At 37.9% G+C, this 23035-nt stretch overlaps 2 protein-coding genes across 3 annotated transcripts in view; one reads left to right on the top strand and one right to left on the bottom strand.

The window, feature by feature from the left end:
- nt5dc1 (5'-nucleotidase domain containing 1) overlaps window positions 1-23035 on the top strand; it is a 423262-nt gene that overhangs the window by 171169 nt on the left and 229058 nt on the right. The window lies entirely within an intron of this gene.
- Window positions 3815-16570, bottom strand: LOC127574843 (collagen alpha-1(X) chain-like). Of its 2 annotated transcripts, none has more exons than XM_052024290.1 (4): window positions 16442-16570; window positions 15951-16065; window positions 10278-10349; window positions 3815-6755 (listed from the first exon to the last, which is right to left on the bottom strand). In XM_052024290.1, the coding sequence occupies exons 2-4, from the start codon at window positions 16048-16050 to the stop codon at window positions 4921-4923; spliced, it is 2007 nt and encodes a 668-aa protein (XP_051880250.1). In that variant the 5' UTR covers window positions 16051-16065; window positions 16442-16570; the 3' UTR covers window positions 3815-4920. The 2 variants fall into 2 exon arrangements, with proteins under 2 accessions (XP_051880250.1, XP_051880251.1); XM_052024291.1 differs by having other exon boundaries at window positions 16446-16539.

Raw genomic sequence — 23035 nt, 5'->3', positions numbered from 1 at the left:
GAGGATGAAATATACCACTTTCACAAGAAAACCAAAAGCACATCAAGGAATTTTAATTTAATTAAGCAAAATGGTATTGGATAAAGTAATAGGACATAGGAGAGACAAACGTCCAGCATCTGCAGAATCTTTTATGTCAGAATATTCGGGATCTGATGGCTTTCAACTTAGGGTCGTAAACAAAAGGACATTGCAGTTGCATTACTTGTAATGTTACAAGTTCTTTTTTTTAATGAGATTAATGCTTGTTGACTTGAAAAATGTTAATGCCATTTTTATTTAAGATGAAATGAGAGAGAAACTATAGATCTTTCAGTTTTGTCAGTTCTAGGAAGATGTTTGGAATCTGTCATCAGGAGCAAAGTGCTTGAGTACTTGAATAAATATGAGGTGATGAGAGACAATGTGAATTGATTATAAAAGGTAGTAATGTCAGACTAATCTAGTTGAAATTTTAGAACATGGGGGATCAGATATGTCTTAATAGAAAATGCTAGAAACACTCATTAGGTCAGGCAGCATCAATGGAGAGAGAAACAGAGTTGACGTTTCAGGTCAAACACCCTTCTTTAGAATAGGAAAAGAGGGAAAATAAGTTAGTTTTAAGTTGCAGAGAGGGTGAGGGAGGGATGGAAGGTACAAAAGGAATATAGGGTAGTTTTAGAATTGAGCTGTAAAAGAGGATATCTTGTTGATGAGTTAATGGAAACAGTTTTTCTTGCCTCCATTGTCTCATTAGCTGGATGAATTCATGCACACCTTATTCCCATCGTAATCCTGGTCTTACTTTATCAGATATATTCCCTTTCTCCTCATCCCTTCTGCAACTTAAAACTAGCTTGCTCTCCTCTCTTTCCCAGTTCTGCCAGAAGGTCTTTGACCTGAAGTGTTAACTCTCTTTCTCTTCCTTCAGGTGCTGGACTTGAGTTTTCATAGTGTTTTCTGTTCGTTTTCCAGGTTTCCAGTATATGAAGTTTGACGTTTTTAATTTTTCAAAACATTCTTATGGACTTTGCATGGGGAGTTAGTGAGGTACTGCACAAAAATGATTGACAAAATGAAAATGGTTTGAATTGTGACACTCTTGACCAATCCATGTTATTTATTTGCTGATGATAAATGATCAAACAACTGACATTCAAAATATTTTCAATGAGCAAATTAAAAACATTACTGTGGAAATTTTGCACTTTGAACAGAACTAAACCAATTTCATTTATAACCTTTAGAAGACTATTATTTTAACTAATGTTTCATCTTGTCATTTCTTCACACTGATTTGTAAACTATTGAAATACATGAAGTATGACAGTTTATAGCACCCAGATTTTTTTTTAACAATGCCTTTACTGTGGCAAATTCACTTGGAAAAGCTTAATTTTCTCTAGTTTTATACATTGTTTTTGGACATTATTTCATCTAAGCTTTATCTTTATTGGGTTGTTCCTCTTCTTGAATAATGAGGTTTCATCAACCAACAGGAAAAAATAATCACAGGAGCTGTTGAGCATAATCTGCATTGCTTTTCAGCAATTCCATACTGCGAGCTAAAACTGAAATTGGACTTTTTTGCCATTGAAATAATAATGCTTATAAATTCCCTTAATATGTTCATTTTGGTAAATTATCAATGTGATGCTATTTTTCAATATACCTGCACATTTAATTATGTTAACATGCCTCTTTTCTGCTGCTTATTAAAACATTTTCAGATTTGTAAATCACACAATCTAGTTTATTTATATTTTGCCAACAAAATCATTTTTTTCTCCCACTTTGTTCTTTCTTCCTCATGTAACTCTGGGTGTGGAGAAATTAAAAGAGACTCGGTACAAGGCACTTAGAAAATCCTGCAGGATTTGAGATAATTAAAAAAATACTTTTCCCTCTGCCTTCTACTTTGTAGGAAAGTGGTCTTGAGATATAGGATTAGCCATGATTTTAATAAGTTGCTGAGGAAGATTGAAGGGCCATGTGGCCTACTTTGTCTCTATGTGGTTTCTTATGGAGTTGAGAGGATGGTGGAAGAGGGGTGTGGATGGGTAACTTCAGAGAGAGAACAGTTTCAAGAAAAAGCACTCATCTCTTTGGGTTGAGGTCCAAGAAGTAGGTAAGAGGCTGTCCCATGATATGGCAGAGGCCTGGGGTTGAGGTAGGGAGGTGGTAGAACATGGTATTGGGGGCTCTAATTGTAAGGGGTCAGGAATGGAGGGAACACCAAGCATAATACTGTAAATGGCCCTGTCAGTCAGAAGATTGACACATTAGATCCCCAATAATGGACCAGGTGTAACACTAAAGGAGACATTAAATCTGCAGGTAAATAGGAATGGCCTGATTCAGCATGATTGGCCCATGCCATTAGAAAGGTCTGAATGCACAAATGAATTTAGGGTATATGATTTCAAGGTCTGTGTTGCACATGCATGTCTGGTATTCTCTGGCATATGTGTGTCATATGCTTAAATGACCAAGAACAAATGTTCAGAAGTGCACACCAAGAACCAATCATTTTAAATTTAATTCCTCTGTGCAACATACAAAATTATTGTACTATGCTAAAGAAATCCGAGCTCTCTTTTGTAAAAATGGTGACAAATATTTTTATGCAAAACAATCTTGATGTGTTGGTTCTACAGTACAGATCTGTAGCATGTAGGTACAGCAGGCTTTAGGATGGCAGCTAGTACATTAGACTATATTGCAAGCAAATTGAAGAACAATCTTGCTGCATTTACACAGAGCTTTGAGCTAGAGTAGAAGTAATAACAGCAGCAAATGCTGGATTTATTCAGCAGCTCAGGCAGCACATTTTAACATTAATTTTCTGGGAACTGGGCACTGCTGGTAAGGCCAGCATTTATTATCTAGCTCTAATTATCCTTGAGAAGGTGGTAACGAGCAGGGAACTATTGTTGCACAGTTGTTCACGTCTGCAATCTAACCCTAAAGGAATGAAAGAGTGAGGGGATCAGCTGGAAAAGTGGACATGAGATGGAAGAGCAGCCATAACCTTATCAAATGGTGGAGCAGGTTGAAGAATCTTTTGTCCCATTTCTGACCCTAATATTTGTATGCACTTGCTGAGCCAAAGGTTCATATTTCATATCAAGGATCACAGAGCAAAAATTCCAGAATAATCAAAAGGAAACTAAATAGCCATAAAAAATAGCTCCAGTAATTAACACCTGATGTTGAAATTGTTTTTTGTATATCACAACTGAATTTAGATGTATAGATCCACAACCTTTGTGTTAGTCCATTGTCCCTTTGAGAAAACATCCTGGACTCATTACCAGTTGAATATTGCAGATGTGAGCATTATAAATCTTTGCCTTGGTTGTCATTTGAGCTTGATGTAATACTTTGACTATTCATCCATTTTCATGGCCTTGAGTTTGACGGTAAACTCAGGGGCTGGATGTTCTACTGTCCAGCATGCTGAACACCTGCCCTTGGATGCACTCTTTCTTCTTGAATGGTCCCATGTGTAGTCTTCTGTTAGGTGGACAGTTCTACTTCCCTGTTGTTCAGCAAGGCCCAGTGCAGTGGAGGACGTTGCAAGTGACCAATTTCTTCTTGAGATTGACAGCAGGTGAGGCCCACCACCAAGCTTAACCATTCCTATTCACTCATCACAAGCCATTGAAACCCTAATCTATGCCCTCCACCTCCACCACCTCCATACTTTCTCAGAAGTCATGTGCCCATCTTGCCAATCTGTGGCTCAGCATGGCTAAACTTGTAATGATTGAGCACCTCTGGAGGCTATTTTCCATAATTCTGGTTTAACAGAAGCAAGTGAGATTTAGAGTAGCATCATAAACAATTTTATTTTATATACACATTTTGAAATAATAAAATGCTTTGTGGCTATTAATGCATTTGGATACAGTTTCTAATACTTTATTTTTTGACGGTAAGGCCTCGAGTTTATAAAAAAAGGTTCAACATAGTTTGCTGTACAATATTGCCAGTTGATTCCTGTTATTTTGGAAATGGACAAGGATCTCTCTTATCCAAAGCACCTCTCTGTGATTTAATTGTGGAATAATTAATTGTAGAATTTGTCAAATCTTTAAGATAATTATTGGTGTCAAGCAGACTGGCTTTGAGATTGGCTGTGTGGAAAACAGAAAAGTACGAGTTTTTTTTAAAAATTGCATTTATATTGTGATATTTCAGTTTAAGACAACATAAAGTGAAAAATCCAGTTTGTCCAATTTTTTGACAGTATATTTCTCAAAACTTGCACTTGCTGCTTTAAAGCTAATTCACTGTGACACAATGGGTTCTCTTATTTTGCTGCCATGAGAAATGGCTGCAGGTTTTAATTATTTGGAAAATACCTCTAGGTTCCGTCTGAAGAGATATGGATGCTTGATGTTGACATGGATGAAATTAACCATTGATCAGTTAGTCAAGTAAACCATTATGTGATAGATCATTATTATCTCTTGAAGAAATACATTATAACTAAGTTATTTGAAATAATCGTAATTCTCCACTGTCTTTCTTTGGTAGGATGGAGGTGAGTGAATGACACTAAATCTCCTTTGAAACAGTGGGCAATAGATATGTATTTTGCAATGTATTTTCCATGAACTTTCTCGAACACAGTGAGAAACCTTACTGCCATTTCGCCAGAGATAGTAATGTGACACTTCGATAAAGCACTTTGGAAATGAGTTTCAACCAGAGCCCAGCCTGGGTAGATGGTGGGTGGAAAATGTGCCATGTTCCCCTATGGGGTCCTGCAAGAGACCCAAAACATTTTAGTCGTGAAGCCTTTTTAAAGTATTCTGTGTGAATTGCCAGGACTCCGCGAGCATGTGTAAACAACTCGCCACTACATTGGAGGTGGGATGGTTGTGGGTGATGGCGGGTGGTTGGGGGAATTGCTAGTATGATTGATGTGCATCAAATAGTTTGACTAATTAAAAATCCTGAGAAGGATGAATGCATATAATCAGAAGAATATAAGCCATTGGACTCAACTGAAGGTAACTCAACATAAACTTGGTCATTTTCACGTAAGTGTATTATAGAACTTCCTGAGGCTTGATCAACGTAACCTTCTGTATAGTCATCATATGTGTACATTATAGGTTCATTGTTTTTGAACAGTCCAACCCAAACATTTCCTCCTTTGACTTGTAAATGGTAAGTAAATTGATAGATACCTGGCATTTTACATGTAAATATTCCAGTTGAAGGATCATAATCATTATTTTGATTGGCGAGTACTTTGTCAAATGCTATAGGTTGTCGGGCTGCTGGAAAGGATTCTGAAAGAATGGCCGTAAAAGCTGGATATGAATTTGTGACTCCAGGCACGATGTGACCATTGTAGCCCCCGTACTTTCCTGGTTGTGCACTTTCCCCTGGAGGCCCTGGTGCACCAGGGGGCCCAGGTGGACCTGGTGGACCTTCTGGGCCTGGAGGGCCTGGTAGTCCTTGAGGTAACTTCTCATGGAAGCTGGAAGAAAGACCTGGTGGTCCTGGTGGCCCTGAAGGTCCTGGATCTCCTTTTTCTCCAGGGAATCCTGGAGGTCCTGGGTAACCAGGCAGGCCTCTTGGACCAGGAGATCCAGGGGGTCCATTCAATCCAACCTCACCTGAGAATCCTGGTGGCCCTGGAGGACCTGGAGAACCAGTTTCACCTGTTTTGCCAGGTGGCCCAATGGGTCCAATGGCACCTTTTTGGCCAGGAGGTCCCCTTGGACCTTCTGGCCCGGGCAGACCAGGTTCTCCTGGAATTCCTGATTTACCTGGGGCACCCCCAGGACCCATCTCACCCTTTAGTCCTTGATATCCTTGAGCACCTGCTGAGCCCGGTTCCCCTTTAGCTCCTGGTGTACCGGGTACACCGGGTGCTCCTCGTAGACCTTGAGGCCCAGGTGGACCTGATGGTCCTAAAAGTCCAGAAGCTCCCGGATTACCTGGGGCACCTTTTTCTCCTTTTCTTCCAGGATATCCGGCAGGGCCTGGTGAACCTGTGTCCCCTTTAAGTCCTGGTGGGCCTGGTCTCCCAAAACCAGGAAGTCCAGGTTCACCTGGTGAGCCTTGGGAACCAGAGGGACCCTGGGGTCCAGGAGGTCCTGGTAACCCTGGTGTGCCATCCACTCCAGGCTTTCCAATACCTGGTGGTCCAGGTAGCCCAGGTGGGCCTCTTTGACCTGGTGCACCAGAGTATCCAGGTGAACCTGCTAAGCCTTTTTCACCTTTTTCTCCTGGCTTGCCAGGAAGGCCTGGGGCTCCTGGTTTTCCGTATCCTGTTTCACCACGAACTCCTTGTGGTCCTGGTGGTCCAGGAGGGCCCCTTTCACCTGCACGCCCTGGTATTCCAACTCCTTTTTCTCCTTTTGCACCAATTGGACCAGGGTACCCTGGTTCTCCTTTTTTCCCAGGCGGACCTAATGGTCCTGAAGCACCTGGCGGCCCTTGTGCACCCGGTTTACCAGGAATGGACAATCCATTTGGCCCTGGAAATCCTCTTGGACCTGGTAAGCCTTTCTGTCCTTGCATGCCAGGAGGTCCCATGCTCCCTTTTGGTCCAGGGTACCCTCTTTCACCTGACTTTCCTGGTGCTCCTGGAATACCTTGCTTCCCTATGCCTGGTAGCCCCTGTGAACCTGGCTGCCCTGGATGACCTGGTGGTCCTGGAGCTCCAACACCTGGTTTTCCTGGGTATCCTGGTGGGCCTGGTGGACCACGTTGTCCTGGTGGACCTGCTGGTCCTCGGTACCATCTGACTGTTAATAGAAAATGAAAAGATCTGGTTTAGATTATGGTTTCAATATTTATATTGTACAGTGCTTCATTATAAGGGTTGAACTGATTTCAATATTACCCTTTATTTTTCTAGGATGTACATTTTGAAAGATGAATAAAAAATGGCCAATAATGTGAAGCTGATTATGATTTTTTTCATATTTACAAAAATTAGCAACGTAGTAGCATGAGCTATACTGGTAAACAAGCAGATATTTGGAAGCTTTATGAAGAATAATGGAGGGTGAGTAAGTGTATTCAAAGAACTTGAGCTAATTTTTCAGCTTGTTAGCAAAGAACAAATCCTTGAAATAGAATTACATTGAGTTTAATAAGTTCAAAATTTGGGTTCACAAATTTGTACATGTAGAATGAATTACATATTAATGCCAGGTTTGTATACCTCTTTATGAGACCAAGTTCCACGCTGGATACTTGGGCACGAATATCTAGGCTAACACTATAGTGTCACACTGAGGGATTGCCAGGATGTCAGAGGTGGCTTCGTTTAGCTATGACGTTGGACAGAGGGGAAGCCCTTCTCTTCTGGTGCATGTAAAAGATTCATTATACTTTCTCAGAATAGATCAAGAGATGTCCTGGGCAATAGTTATACCTCAAATATTAGAATATCTGGTCATTGCAACATTGCTATTTTTAGAAACTTGCTGTGCACAAATTGCCTTCTTTATTTCCTGTATAACACCCAAGACAATATTTCATTAAGTACTTCATTGATTGAAACATTGCAGCAGGTCATAGATTAAGTTTGTGTACCACGCTAATATTTTTATTCCTTTATATAGTTCATCATATTATGATTACTTTTCCCACCTGTGTCCATAATATCATGCTCGTACCTTGCTTAAATTGTTGCAACAATGGTACAGCAGAAACAGGCCACAACACATTGCTCCACCACTTATCTAGCTTTCCCTGAAATGCATCTATGTTATTTGATTCAGCTATGCTTCAAAACAGTGAATTCTACATTTTTATTACGCACTGGACAAAAAGTTTCCCCTGAATTCCATATTGGCTTTATTTTATATTTATTATTCCTAATTTTGTACTACCTCACATGTTTTTGTTTCACTTGTTCACTTGATAATTGTTGCTTATTGTTCACTCTTGGATGCCTCTAAACTGAGTAGTTTGCTAAGCTGTTTCAAAGGACAATTAATAGTGAACTACAGTACTCAGGAACTGGAGTCACAGACCACCATAATGTTGGTAGATTTCCTTTCTTAAGGGGCATGAGTAAAGCAGATCGGTGTTTGCGATACTACAATGGTTTCATTGCCACCATGCCTGATATTTGGTTTTTATTACAAGTTTATTTAATTAGTTGCATTTACATGAACCTTTAGATTGATAGTCTGTGCATCTGGCAACAAGTCCAGGAACTGAATTCTGCAACCATCAGCAAAAGAAACTTCTCTACGTTTAACCAGTCTCTACCAGGTCAGTCTTCAGACTTGTTGTCTGTAGACAAGCATTCCCCAGTCTGCTCAGTTTTCTCGATAGTGTATAATCTTCAAGTTCTGGTATTTTGCACTTCCTTCAAAGATTTCATTTTCTTTTTATAATATGATGACCAGAAGACTGCCTTTTGCTCTGAGTGCAGTCTAAATGATTAAATTTCAACCTAAGTTCTCTGATTTTTGACATCCAACTGTCTCAAAATGAGCTCCGGTGCTTGGTTTGCTGTTTATGTGATGCTGTTATTACTTTTAACCATTTGAGTTCCTGTGTCCTATTATTTCTCTGTCCCTTTCAGGCTGTCACTTTTCCAATGCTACATGGTGCAGCAAAAACAAAAATTGCTGGAGATTTACAGCAGATATCTCCAGAATCTTATGTTTTTATTTCAGATTTCATGGTTCACTGTGCTTTTTTAATTACTTTTTGGAGTTTTTGCTCTGGCTTTCAAATGATCCATAAACTTACAGAGGGTTTAGGAGAATAAAGAAGTTCTCAACAGTTTGATACAGATATTGATGTGGAAACTATTCATTTGTGGCTTTACTTGCTTTTCAACAGTATAATTTAAGCTAAAGGTAAAACAAAAATGACAACATGAACCATGTTAAATGCTGAGAATGTAACAAATGACTAACAGTAGCTATTTATGGAGCTCCCCATAGGTTGAGTGTTGGATGGGAGAGAGGTAGAGGGAGAATATAGAATGCAAGGGTGTAGTTAACAAAGAGGTTGTTCCAAAAATGTTGAGCTGGGTTATCAGTAAGTGATAGCTGTTATTGCAACAGGGTGTTGATGAAAGGATTGGGGGAGGTATGGTTGCAATGTGAATGTTCCTAGAGTGCAAGGTTATGAGGAATAGTAGTATTGGTTGATGGGGCTGCTGAAAGTATTAATTTATGATGACATTGGATAGGCTAGGCCTGTACTTTCTTGACTGTGGAAAACTAAAGAACAATCTAATGTTTATAATGATTTATTAATAGAGTAGATAAAAAGAAACTGGTAAGAGATTCCAGAGCAAAGGATCACAATCTTAAAATTAGCCATAGACTGTTTCAGGGTAATGACAGGAAGCATGACTTCACACAAAGGGAACTGGAAATCTGGAATAATCTTCTCCAAAATGCTTTAGACTCTGGATGAATAGAACAAGTGGATCAATACACTGAGAGTTTGCATGGAGGAAGATCTATAGATAAAAAGCAATGAGAGTAAATGAAGCTGAGAAACAGATCAGCCATGGTCTAATTGATTGGTGGATCAGGCTTATTGTCTGAATAACTGAGTTCTTTCCCTAGGGGAGCATTAAAGTGGATAGTAGGTTGCTGCTGACCTATGCCTTATTTTGTTATGAAACTGGTCCACAGCTGAGGTATGGTTGGATGCACAGGAGTAAGTGGGGTGGGATCCTATGCTTTCTCAATGGGATGAATTTTTTCCAATTAGTGTCAAAGCATACGGACCTCACTAATACTAGACTTTTCTTTTAACCCCATTCCGCTCTGACCAGACTTCCCTCACTTTGCAACCAGGAACAATGTAGCCTTGATTCAATTCAGAATTTGTCAGCCGATTTTGATGATTGGGACAAATCGCAGTGGTGGAGAGAAATTTTTTTGAGACTTCAAAAAATCAGTGATTGTGTTTGATAATCAGAGGTCTAATTGTTAAAAGAGAAACTGGTGTCTGTGGAAAGATAAATTTACAGAGGGGAGAGATGATGGCAGCAAACTGATAGTGGCAATGGGAAGATAGAGTTTAAAATGGCTTACCCAACACCACAGTGATAAGTGGCACAGCACACTCATTTGGAAAGTTAACTTGAAGGACTCATTAAGAAGTGAGTAAAATGGATAGGGAAGTTTAATAACAAATTAAGGGTATAATGGGAGTAGATAGGACAAAAACGCCATCACATGAATAAACTGGATTTCTTACTCCCCTACAATAATCTTGATTCTATTGAGAATTAATGATGGACAATGCAATTCTCTGTATAATACAAGCCTACTTCTCACCTCTGGGGACAGAGAAAGTAGACACTCGATTTTCTTCCGAGCTTTCAGAACTTCGATCTATGTTTCGCTGACCTGTTTAGGAAAAGTCAACAAACCACAATGGAACTTTAACGAATATTTTCATTTGTTACTTTGAGTTCATACACAAGTGCACTCGTGGAAGGATTGCCACAAGTGATCTTTTGGCTGTCCTGTAATAATTTATGTTGTCCCTAGTGAAGAAGAAATTCTGTAAATTGCGATAGTTAAAATTCTCTCAGTTGCACGCATGTAGCGAATATTGCAGTAAGAGTTTGTACCTAGTACCTTATTAAAAAGAGTAGAACTTTTGCTTACCAAGGCAATTTTTGATTTGTGTTCAAGCTTCAAAAGGGTAATAAAATGTTATATTTACAAAATTGAAGAAATAATTAAGAATGTAATCATATAAAAGTATAATTAGTTTCTAGATATAAAATATATAAATATAAAAAGTTTCTAGCTATAGATTCTCTATGCTGAACTATGTGTTGTTTTTCCCTTTCATCTTAAAGGTTGCTCCTGCAAAATTACTTTGCATCACTTCTCTAGTAGAAGATTTTGACACAACTCTTATTGCTTTTCCCTGCCTTGCTAACAAAAAATTGTGCTGATTTTAATCGTTGTATGTGAATAAGAGTAAACAAAAAATCAAAAAAATGAACCCATATTTTTGATGCCTTTCCTTAAAACAGGAAACTTTACAAACAAACCTTTGAAAAGCTTTGATGATGAGAAGTACTAACATTGACTTTTATTTTATCTATGCTTATGCTTAAAATTAGATAGTTTACTTAAGAAAATATGTTGTTACTTATAAAAGACAATGGACCATATTAGCTATATAATAGGAATTATGTTTTTACTTCATTAAAGCAAGGTTACCATTGACATTCAGTTTAATTTATATTTTGTTGTTTGTACTAAATAATTATTTTTCTGTAGCCCATTATCTAATTGATCATACTTACGCAATGATCATACAACATGTTTAAGGTTTTTTAGTTTTTATTTTATCCTCTTAATAAAATCAGTGCTTTGGGTTGAATTGAATGCACAGGCCTAAATATCTTAACCACTGACAATACCACATTCATTACACTGGACTGTCTGCTTTGACCATGAGCACTGCACCACACCCTTCTGACTCAGGCAAGATCATTACCAACTAAGCCATGTCAGCACTATGTAGTGAAGATTTAACCAATTATGAGCAGAGGAATGACATCATTCATGAATCAATTCTGTGGAACTAATAGAATATTTTTTCTTAACAACAATTAGACAGACACATTCTCTGAGCTAAAAGACTGCAAACCACATTGGTACATCTCAATGATTTTTAAATAATGTTAAATATTTGTCATCCAAATTAAAATTGTATTATAATAGCATGTTTGATTACATTTATTCTTTATTGGAGCACATTGCTTCGGTGGACAGTTTTTTTTAAGAAAAAGGCTTCATTTGGAAAACCCAGGTGGAAGTCTGAGGTCTATTATCTGAACTGCACCTGATGTTTAAGAAAGAAAGAAATCAAGACATCATGGTTGGGTGATGCCATGAGTATCAGCCACAATGATTACTACAAAGAATACTGCAAAGTAATTTAAATTAGGAGTGTACTTAAGAACACATTAGGAGTGTACTTAAGAAGGTGCCTTAAATTTAAGCACAATTATTTTGTTTCATTATTGCCATGATAGTTTATTTTCCTTCTGGTCAATTGTTTTATCAATAACTAATTACTAGCAACTGATACCTCATTGTAGGTTTTCATACCTGCATGGTACTTAATGTTTTGTAGATTTCTGTGTTATTTTTTTCAAATCAGCATAGCATTTGGGTCAGTGAGCAGAATCTTCCTGGCTGATGCTGGGTGTCCAAAGGAAAACACCTGAGTTAATTGACTCAAATGGAAGTCATGGTCTTATGTGGACCGATGTTAGTCTGGGATTGATTGAGTGACAGATTTTACTACAATGGCTGGAGGTACTGAGTGATAAACTGGAAATTGCCTCTCCTGTTCACAATCGGCTGAAGTACGGTTGAAGACCTCATTCATTTCAGTAGTGATTATTGGCCATGGAATAATTTTTAAAAATTATTTTACTTTAATATTTTTAATGATTTGAAATTACAGTAACATATTTAATTAACCTTGTTCAGAAAATGTACATAATTCTTAATGGCTTCTGGAAGTTTTTTTGAAACTCCTCACAGCTTTGACAGAAACCAAAGCCCCAGTCTCAGCTTTCCCTTCTGTCAAACCATATCAGGGGCATTCTGGGGATGGGCCTTTGCACTACCTTAGGCCTCATCACTGCTCCCCATTTCCAAGATGCAGAAGGGGAGCAAGATAGATCCTCTATGTCTGTCCCTGATGAAGGTGGCCAAGAAGGGACCACAGCTTGGTATCGGTATCAGTTTATGGCACACCAACACATCTATTTCCTCAGAAGGCTAAGGAAATTTGGCATGTCCCTGATGACTCTTACCAATTTTTACAGACACACCATAAAAGGCATCCTATCTGGATGCCTCACAGCTTGGTGTGGCAACTGCTCTGCCCAAGAGAGTTATGAATGCAGCCCAGTCCATCACACACTCTAGCCTTCTCTCCATTGACTCTGTCTACACTTCCCACTGGTTCGGAAAAGCAGCCAACATAATCAAGGACCCCTCCCTCCCCAGTCATTCTCTCTTCTCCCCTCTCCTTTTGGGCAGGAGATAGAAAAGCTTAAGAGCACATACTGCCAGGCTCAAGGACAGCTTCTATCCTGCTGTTATCAGACTCCTGAGTAGACCTGTCATCTGCTAAAAGATAAACTCTTGATCTCGCAATCTACCTCGTTGTGGCCCTTGCACTTTATTGTCTACCTGCACTGCATTTTCTTTGTAACTGTAATGCTATATTCTGCATTCTGTTTTCCTTTTGACTACCTTGATGTGCATTTGTATGGAATAATCTGTTTGAATGGCTGCGAAATAAAACTCATTTCACTGTATCTTGGTACATGTGACAATAATAAACTAGTACCAGCTTCTCAATGTCCATGATGGTTAATGGTCAACTAGAGCTGTGTCTTTTTTGCCACCTTATAATAAGCAAATGTCATACTCAGTTCTCTACCCCCCATGTTAATGGTCCATGTTCAGTACCTTGCCCTTGATGGTACTCAGAATTTTCATAATAAGCATTTGTATGGAACAGTCATCATCCCCCAACTGATTCTCCTACCACCGACCTCCACCAGGGATATTTTAACAATAACCAAATAACCTAAAAACCAGCACATCTTTTGGATGTGGAAAAACTGAAAGACTCGTATTAATAAAGAATACATGACAAGGGACCGACCATTGCATTTTACATCCGCAAATAGGTTATCTTAGCAATTCTAAATTAACAGTATGGAATGGTCAGCAGTGACCATGGTCCATGATACCTATCATGTTTTCTGCTTGTGCCTTTTATTGGGGAGGTAATTGAAAGACAATTTTAAGTTCAGAAATTTAATTTTAAGTGGGAATGTATTGGTGCCACAGACATGTTCTTTTTCTTGAATTGTTTTGTCCTCAGTTGTGGCCTCATGATTGTTAAAAGCTGTTTGCCTAAAATTTCTTGAAAAACTTGCTGAAGCAATGTTGAAAATACGGTACTATACCTCGCTTTGGTGTAAGTCTTGGAAGATTGAATGTAATGCTTTAACATTGGGCATAAGTCGGGCACAACATCGTAGGCCGAAGGGCCCATACTGTGCTGTACTGTTCTATGTTTGTGACATTATTGATATTTTGTCCTGATTCTATGAAACCTGAGTTATGGAAATCCTCTGATTTTTTAATATAGTTCTTCTCCAGGGATAAATGCAACTCACAATAATTTTTTTTGTATTTACACTAGTTCTGAGTGTGCTATGTATTTTAGCTGCAGTGGGATATAAATTTGAATTTCTGTTATATTTACATTTGTTAAACTATTTCTTCCCACTGAGGCCAACATTATTTTTTCTGCAGCTCTGATTGAATCTTTAGTGCATAAGAATAATTTACATCCAAATTTGAAAGGTGTCCATGGGTTTATTCAGATTTAGAGATTTTCAATAATTTTTATGCTTTATAAGTGATGTAAGAAGTAATATCACACACATTCAATACAGTCCTTTAAGCATGTTCCATTTTGTATTTTTTAATGTTTCAAGAAATGCTAGTGGGATTCCAAAGAAATTCTGGATTAACTTGCTGAAAGAGACAATGGTTTATAATTTTAAGAAGACTTTGCACATTTAGTATGGCCTCATAGTCTGTATATCATTTAATGTCTTCTATGTAGAAGATTGTAGGCATTTGTTCTTCTAAAATATAATTAAATGTGCAATTAAATTTATGGTAAATATCCATGGCCCATTAACTTCTACCAATTCATATCTGCTTTTAAACAAGTTTGGTGTAACTTGCTATCATGCAAATATGTTTGGGTTAGTTTAGACTGATTAGTTTTAAGCAATAAAGCAGCTCTCCTATGGATTATGTACATCAACAACTACTTGCATTGTGTAGCATCTTTAACATTGTAAAACATCCAATTGCACTTTACGCGTTAGAAAACAAAATTTGTGACTGAGCCGTACGAACTTCAAAATACCTAACATTATCTAATCTAACACTATTTAATATCTAACTTCCTATTTTTATTATTCAACACCAGCCAGCTGATCCTCCAAACAGCACTTTCCCCTTTTCTGACATGAGTGTACCAGTTTTGATGCACATTTTAAAAACTGCTAGAATTCAAATTGGAATTTATTTTAAAAATAGATGAAAACAATTATTTGTGCAGATACACATTTTCATGTATTTTAATTTCTGTCCTGTGAATTTATCTGACATTTCATCTTATTTGGTATCAAATATTCACAAACTTATTGACAAAGCCTTTTGCCATTTCCCAAAAAAAGTTCAGTTGAAGATCATCCATGCTATTGAAGTTTAAATAGGCCACAAGGTGCCTGCAGAAAGACTAACATTTTGTGATTTGCAGTTATTTATCATAAGAATTGTAAAGTCTTAACATAATCCATTAAAGAAAGCTGTTTCTAGGATTCTTCATCTGTAAGGATAATATCCTATTGTTTGTAATTTGGCAATTGTGGTGATCAAATATTTTATTCTGTCTATTGTCTATGTTCACAAAGACAATTTGAATTAAGATATGGATTGATGAAGCAGTGCACCAGCATGTTATGCCAGTAATTACTTGGCTGCAAGTTTGTACGGGAGTGACCCAGGTTCACCCTGGTTGTCTGGAGAGTTGGTGAAGTATTCAGCTTTGGGAGGGACAGAAAATTGGAGAACATGTCAGTCTTAACCCTTTTACATTCCATGCTGTCTGGAAGAGTGCATCAGCAGAAGCTTGAGAGGTTTCACTGCCCAATTTAGTGATGCACAATGTGAGAGCCTTACAAAGAGGATATGGAAAAATAAGCTTTGGGTATGGAATTGGAAAGAAAATGAAAATTAAATATTAGTTGCCTGAACTATCATTCAGAAACAAGAAACAAAGCACTGAAGCATCAATAGAGCTGCATCATGTTGTCATTTTGAATGATTTGGTTTTTTAAAACTCACAGTGACTGCAACATGAACACTTACCATTGGGACTGTGTGCATTATTATATCTATAATATCCAAGTCCATTGACCAAGGTAACAGTTAATAGCAACAGAATTGCACCACCCTCTTTTGGAGCCATGTTTGTTGTTCAGATCTGTAAAGTATTTATAGAATTTTTGAATACTGATGGAAAGGAAGGTATGAACTAATGTAATTATCTTAAATCCAGAGTAGCACTGTGTTAGAGATAAAACTATTAGCAGAAAACATTATCTACAAGAAAATAATATTGTAAAAACTGTGAAACATTGCATTCACCTTTAACATATTTGAGATTAAAACCATTTAGTTATAAAACTGCTAACAATTAAAACATTTAATTTATTACACTATATGTTGCTTAACAATAATCTGCCAGTGTATTTAGTATATACTTCACATTTAAGAAGGGTTCCAGAAACCGAACATGCTGTTAATAAGTAATGTAGTACTGTAGAGCCAGAATGACATTCAAAGTTTAACAAACATACCGACATTTTTTATCTTCAAAATGTTGATTCAGTGCAGTCTCCCAATAATTTATCCTATGAAATAGTAGGGTGTCTGATGAAGAAGTCTTTTCAGAAACAATACATGTTGCTTTTTATATGAGAATGCTTACTCACACAACAGTAAATTCAGTAGCTCCTCCTTTCAAGTGGAAATACCAATTATGCTGCTTCATTTTTCACATTGACAAGTTGTATCAGGTTTGTGGTTTCTTCTGTTTTGAGTTGCCTTGACTTCATTGGCATTGCTCTTCTCATTGCAGACAATTGCAAATGCAAATGTTGAACAGCTTTTTGAGCTGAGTTTTGAATGATTTGCATACTTTGGATTTAGAAATCTACTTGTAAACAATAGTGAGCATAGATCTGTAGTATTAACCTTGTCTCAGGCATTGTAATTTAAACATACAGTGGCATGCAAAAGTTTAGGCACCCCTGGTCAAAATTTCTGTTACTATGAATAGCTAAGTGATTAAAGATGACCTGATTTCCAAAAGGCATAAAGTTAAAGATGACACATTTCCTTAATATTTTAAACAAGATTACTTTTTTATTTCCATCTTTTACAGTTTCAAAATAACAAAAAAGGAAAAGGGCCCAAAGCAAAAGTTTGGGCACCCTGCACGGTCAGTACTTAGTAACACCCCCTTTGGCAAGTATCACAGCTTATAAACGCTTTCTGTAGCCAGCTAAGAGTCTTTCAATTCTTGTTTGGGGGATTTTTGCCCATTCTTCCTTGCAAAAGGCTTCTAGTTCTGTGAGATTCTTGGGCCATCTTGCATGCACTGCTCTTTTGAGGTCTATCCACAGATTTTTGATGATGTTTAGGTCGGGGGACTGTGAGGGCCTTGGCAAAACCTTCAGCTTGTGCCTCTTGAGGTAGTCCATTGTGGATTTTGAGGTGTGTTTAGGATAGTTATCCTGTTGTAGAAGCCATCCACTTTTCATCTTCAGCTTGAAAGTCACTAGCGGTCACAAAAGAGTATTGGCCAGAAGTTATACTTACTTCTACACATTAATTCCCATTAACTTCTATGGAACCAAATATGTGGGACATAAATACATCTATTGGCTGATACTCCTACACTGCAGCATCTGCTCATTATTGCTATGCGATGGCAGCCAAGATTTTTGTGCTCAAGTCTCAGGAGTGGCATTTGAGCCTGCAATCTTTTGACTTGGGCAAATGATGAATACTACTCACTTAGCAATGACTAAACTCCTCCATATTTTTTAATATCACAGCGTGTCTTGATCAAAATTTTCTGATTTGTCTTCCTTGGAATGGATGTACTTTTATGTACCTTGAAATGGATGTACTTATACATGACCTACTGATTCTCTTATGTTGGTTCACATATGTCTAGATATGAGTAACTCACTCTTTAGAACTACATCCTAAAGTCCATGTGCATATATACTTAGGACCACTTATTCTTGCTTTGCAACCTTATATCATATTTTATAACTCAATCTTTTTGGTTTCCACCTTTCATTAGATTTGTGCCTGCCTTTTCTCATCACTTGTTACTCTCACTTCATATTTTGATTGTTATTGTTTTACAGCATGTGTCTTTTTGCTTTTAAGGGATATATGTTTTGTAATTTACCAAGAACTTCTATGAACACTTCCCATTGTTCTTATGTTAATAATTAGCTCAGTTTACTCCAGAGTTATTTTCTTGCATTTTGAACTTTGCCTAACTTAAGTTTAACATTTTAGTCTGTGACTGCTCTTCCCTTCTCAAACCTAATTTAAAATTCAGTAATGATATAGCTGGTATATCTCAGGTTTTCCTTTACTGTCAGATTGCTAACTAAATCTGGAATCAGCAAGGGTAGAGCTTATACTGGGGCCAAAGACCATGGCTTTGGTTTAAAGCGTTTAACTGGAGGAAATTGTGACATTCAAGACAGGATATTGACAAGAAGTCTGATGCAGTGGAGGCAGGAGAGAAATTGAAATAATTGTTGAAGAGTTTGAGTTCAGTGTTTTCAGCATTTACATCTTTGGAACTGACTAATGACAACCAAGGAGATCTGGAAAAGAATGGGGCTTGGATGCATTTGTGTGGAAGCAGTAAGGAAGGCCAGTGCTGGAAGTGACCTGGCTGCAATTGTATACCTAACAGTCAAACCAAGTGAGGAGAGTTCCAGGGTGATGAACAATGGAGAAGAATGATGTGGCTGAAAGGTTGCGGGGTGCAGTTAAGATGAGAAGAAAGTGCACAAGCTCATGCTGTCCTCTGTGTCTTTCATTAGTGCCTTTTCTATGGAAAAGTAACTGTTAAGATTATGATTTGGAGGTGTTGGAGAGATAAACACAGGTTTGAGAGGCATCAATGCACTCAGGACTTGGAAAATGGACCAATAGACTCCAGGTACAAAGGTACTGATAGTGAACTTTGTGAAGCAGGTTGGGACTGGTAGTTTTGAATTTGCATAATGAGGATGACTGTACCTGAGAATGTTGTCAGGAAGGAAAATTAGTTGGGAAGGCTGAGTTGAAATGAAATGAAGAGAGCAAGTGTTTTGTTCCTTGAACTAAACAACCTTAGAGATAGGAAAGGAACTAAATAGAGATACAAGCTCTCAGAGGTGGAGTAAAAGAGAAGCTCAAGATGGTGTTTCACTTGATTGGCTGTAGGAAGTAAGAGTAGGCATTAAGGATGGAATGGGTACAGGAAAGGATTTAAATAGCTGATTGTTAATGAAGGAAAGAATTCTTGCTCACCAGGTTGTTCCTAGAGCATTATGTGGATTAAGCAGAAGTGCTTGGTGAAGGTCGCGCTTTTTATCCTCACACTATTCCTTAGATAATACAGTGAATAGAAATTAGGAGTATATGGAGGAAGGCTTTTAATGGCATCTTCAACATGTATATTAATGAGTTGGATGGGGTGGGATCCCATTAGGTGTGTCTAACTCTTGGGTTGGCAATCTGGATGTTAAAACTGGAATGTGGACTGATAGGAGCAAGTTTTGTACTCTATAGCTTCTACCTCCATTGCAAATGGTTTCATTAACCAAGAAGTCCACTTCATTAGAACAGGTAGTGAACAGTGAAGCCAAATACGCTCAAACTTACACACCCTGGACTTCTTTAGAGATAAAAGACGGGGGAGTAATCAGAGACCGAGACAGTAAATATTTGCTGAGGACAGGGGAGGGGTGGTTAAGCAGATCATTAGTTCAGAGATTGCAAGTTTTGAAATGTATTATAAATAACCTAAAGTGGATTAGTGAAAAATATCCCAAGATGGAGAGGAGATGTGTGTGGATCAAAGGATGGGAAAAGCAATGTGAGATAATGCTTGTGCAGAAGCTGAAGGAAGATATCTTGGAAAAAGATGAAGAAAGGTTTAGCAGGTGCAGGAATGTAACAAAAATAAGGATTTTAAAGGAAATTCTTGAATGGGATATGTGGAGAACATGTAGGTACCAGACAAATTGGAAGGGAAGACAAGTGGTGATCAGAATTATAAACATGACTTATAATGAAAAGTGTAGCCAGGAAAGAAAGCATCAATAACTCACATTCTGTCCAGCAACAGCATATTAGATACAGAGATCTAGCTTCAAGACTTACAAAATCATATTCTTTATTTTCTATTGCTTTACTAATATTCTTACAAACTTATATTAACTGGAAATCTTCTTAGCAAAGTATGTAATTCTAAATTTCTTCTTGGAATATGAGCAATATAGGTAAGATTCACCACTCCTTTACATCCCCGGTCACTGTGAATTGGTGGCTTACTTTCTTGAATCACTGCTAATTTTGGGATGGTGATCACTCCACAGTGGCATTCAATTATGAATTCAGAGATATTGATACTTTAATCAAGTCCTGATTCATGGCATGAATATTAGTCACTGGCATATGAGGTAAATAATTAATTCATTTAAACACAACACAGGAAACAATGATCAAGCTATTCAGGCAGACAGTATATGGCTCAGACTTGCATGTCTCGAATTTCTTCCTCAGTTCCAATGCTTAACAGGTAATACAAAGTGGTTATGCATTGTACTCAACTGAACTGTGGACCTTGTGATGTCAATGGCATTGAAGCATTGATGAAGTAGAATGCAATGTAGAGCTGTTTTCACTTTGTGTGTGTGTGTTTGTGTGTGTGTGTAGGGTTAGCAACCAAGAATAAATTTCTTCTTTGTTTTATCACTCTGTACGTTCATTAAATACAATAGCATAATTTTCACTTTTAGCTTTTTAAACCAGTGGAAAGGATAATCTGTTGAAGAGGTGAGCAACACATTGCAACCAGTTTAAAGGCACACCCACAGAGTAAAGTCACAGAAATACATATTATAAATTTGATCGAACTTTTGTCACCTTCCATGGAGGAACCCTTCCAATCTGAGTTTCTTTATATTGAGCAGGATGGGTGGATGATAACATGACCAACTGAGAAATCAGGGAACTGTCAGAAGATAATGAGGAGGAGGCAGATTGGAGGAACAGGGAATATGGAGAGAAATGAGCATAGGGGAGTAAGAATGAAGACAGGGATGAAGAAAGGGGCCAGAGGTTTGGGTGGTGGTGGGGACTATTGAGGAATGATATGAGAGGGAAGGATAAATAAATGGGTGAATGGGAAAGAAAGAAAAAGGAGAACAAGGGAGACAAGGAGTGTACATGAAGAAGGGGGAAAATGTACATCAGAAGGGATAAGGGATTGAAGGATGGATTGTTCAGCCACTGTGGTAAAATGCAAAGTGCTATTATTAGTGCCAATGGATGGAAATACTTTCCAGAATGTCTCATTGTGAAAGGAGAAAAATAAGCAGCTTTGTAATGGCTTATGGAAGTTTCCACGGGGATGGGAAAGCAAAGGCAGAAGCAGTGCATGGGTTAAAATGGAAAATGCGGCAATTATAGGGAGAGTCCTATTGGGGAATTCTGTGGCCTGAACTATTGTACTTCATGGGTGGGGAAATGGATGATGTAACTCAATTTTAATTTTTAACCCTAATTTTAATAAAAAATAATTTGCCAGTTTTCAGGATTAATAAATGCAGGGACTACAGTTTGGCCCACAGGTTCACTACCTAATAGGATGGAGTTCAAAAAATGGTTTTCTGACCACTTAAGATGGGTAAATCGTGGGCAGCCTACATCCTGGTCTTGATTTGTGTGGCAATTTTTGGGACTTCAGAAAATTGGTAAAATTATGCCTTTTATTCTGTGTGTGCTGCACTTGTGGCCATTTCCTTCACCTAGCTGATTATTTATTACAGAATATTACATTTTCTTCTTGTGAATTCCACTTTGAATTTGGAAGTTTTTGTTAGGACTCACTTTTTTCATTGCTAGAATCCCAGTGCATGAAGTTTTCTTTTCATCTTCGGGTCTCCTCAACACAACTTTGTTCTCTGTGTTACTTAATTGGTAGGTATGATAAGGACATACCAAATTAGACTTTTGATTGCCCAAAACCAAATACCAAAAGTGAATCTGCAGTGAACGTGTAGCATAGTTAGAATTATTTGTATCATTGTTTAATAGGAATTGCAGCTGCTAAAAGTAAAGCAAACTATAGAAAGCGCTAACTTAGGCTAGTGAATTAGCTCTTGACAGAAGTGCAGACTGAATATATTCACCAACATCTGCTTGATGTTGTATTGACTGTTCATGTCTTGTGATACTGCTGGATTGTGACACCTTCCATTGGTTTTCTGATGATGAGTGTAGATAACATGCACAGTAAGGAACTGTTCTAACGGACATATAATTTTACTTAAAAGTTGTTTTATTATATTTCCTTACCCCTGATAAAGTTCATTGTTTCCGTGCAATTTTTATACTTCCCATCTTGTCATGTTGGATGACATTCCTTTCTGTGACTGTAACTTGTTGCCATTGCTACTTTGTTCTTAACTCTTTTGAAAACTTACGACACATTATACATTTCCTGGGTGAGAGAGCAGGATTCTGTGCAGTACATTTTCACTTACAAGAGGGAAGGGGGCTTTTTGGTCCATTGAGTCTAAGTAGGTACTCGGAGCAATCCCCTCATCTCATTCCTCCACTTTTTTCTCTGTAACTCATTCCTCACATATGCTGATTAAGTCTTCCCCTACACCAACCCCCCCCCCCCCCCCCACCCTTTCAGGATGTGGAAGGAAACTGGAGCATCTGGGGAAAACTGATGCAGTCAGAAGGAGAATGTTGAAATTCCACACAGCATCATGGCTCAGGATTGAATCTGGGTCACTGGAACTGTGAGGCAGCAGCTCTTATTACTGTGCCTAATGTTATATAAATGTTATGCATTCAAACACTACTACGTTGTAAGGAATTACCATTTTCCCACTAAGCAGAGCTGATGAGAAATTTGGTAAATCGTCAAACGGCAGCATTATGCAAATGTCTTAGCACACTTGCTACACCATATTGGTTGTCATCTTGAATACCCTATAACCAAGAAGATTCATAAAGTGATTTCTGCTGTACATATACTGTAAAAAGTTAGTAATTGCTCAATTTAAAATATGTTGCTTCATGTTGTGCCTGACCAACATTTCCTTCCCAACCAGCATCAACAGAAAAACAGA

The sequence above is a fragment of the Pristis pectinata genome, chromosome 10, assembly GCF_009764475.1.
Source record: "Pristis pectinata isolate sPriPec2 chromosome 10, sPriPec2.1.pri, whole genome shotgun sequence".
Taxonomy (NCBI): domain Eukaryota; kingdom Metazoa; phylum Chordata; class Chondrichthyes; order Rhinopristiformes; family Pristidae; genus Pristis; species Pristis pectinata.
Note: the sequence above shows the minus strand (reverse complement) of the source record. Positions and strands in the feature narration are given on the sequence as shown.

Excerpts from the sequence above, each read along its gene's own strand:
- LOC127574843 (XM_052024290.1), bottom strand. The coding sequence starts at position 16,050 with ATGGCTCCAAAAGAGGGTGGTGCAATTCTGTTGCTATTAACTGTTACC. Across the intron at positions 10,350-15,950 it reads TAATGCACACAGTCCCAATG|GTCAGCGAAACATAGATCGA; the intron begins GTAAGTGTTCAT and ends TTTCCTAAACAG. Across the intron at positions 6,756-10,277 it reads TACTTTCTCTGTCCCCAGAG|TCAGATGGTACCGAGGACCA; the intron begins GTGAGAAGTAGG and ends TTCTATTAACAG.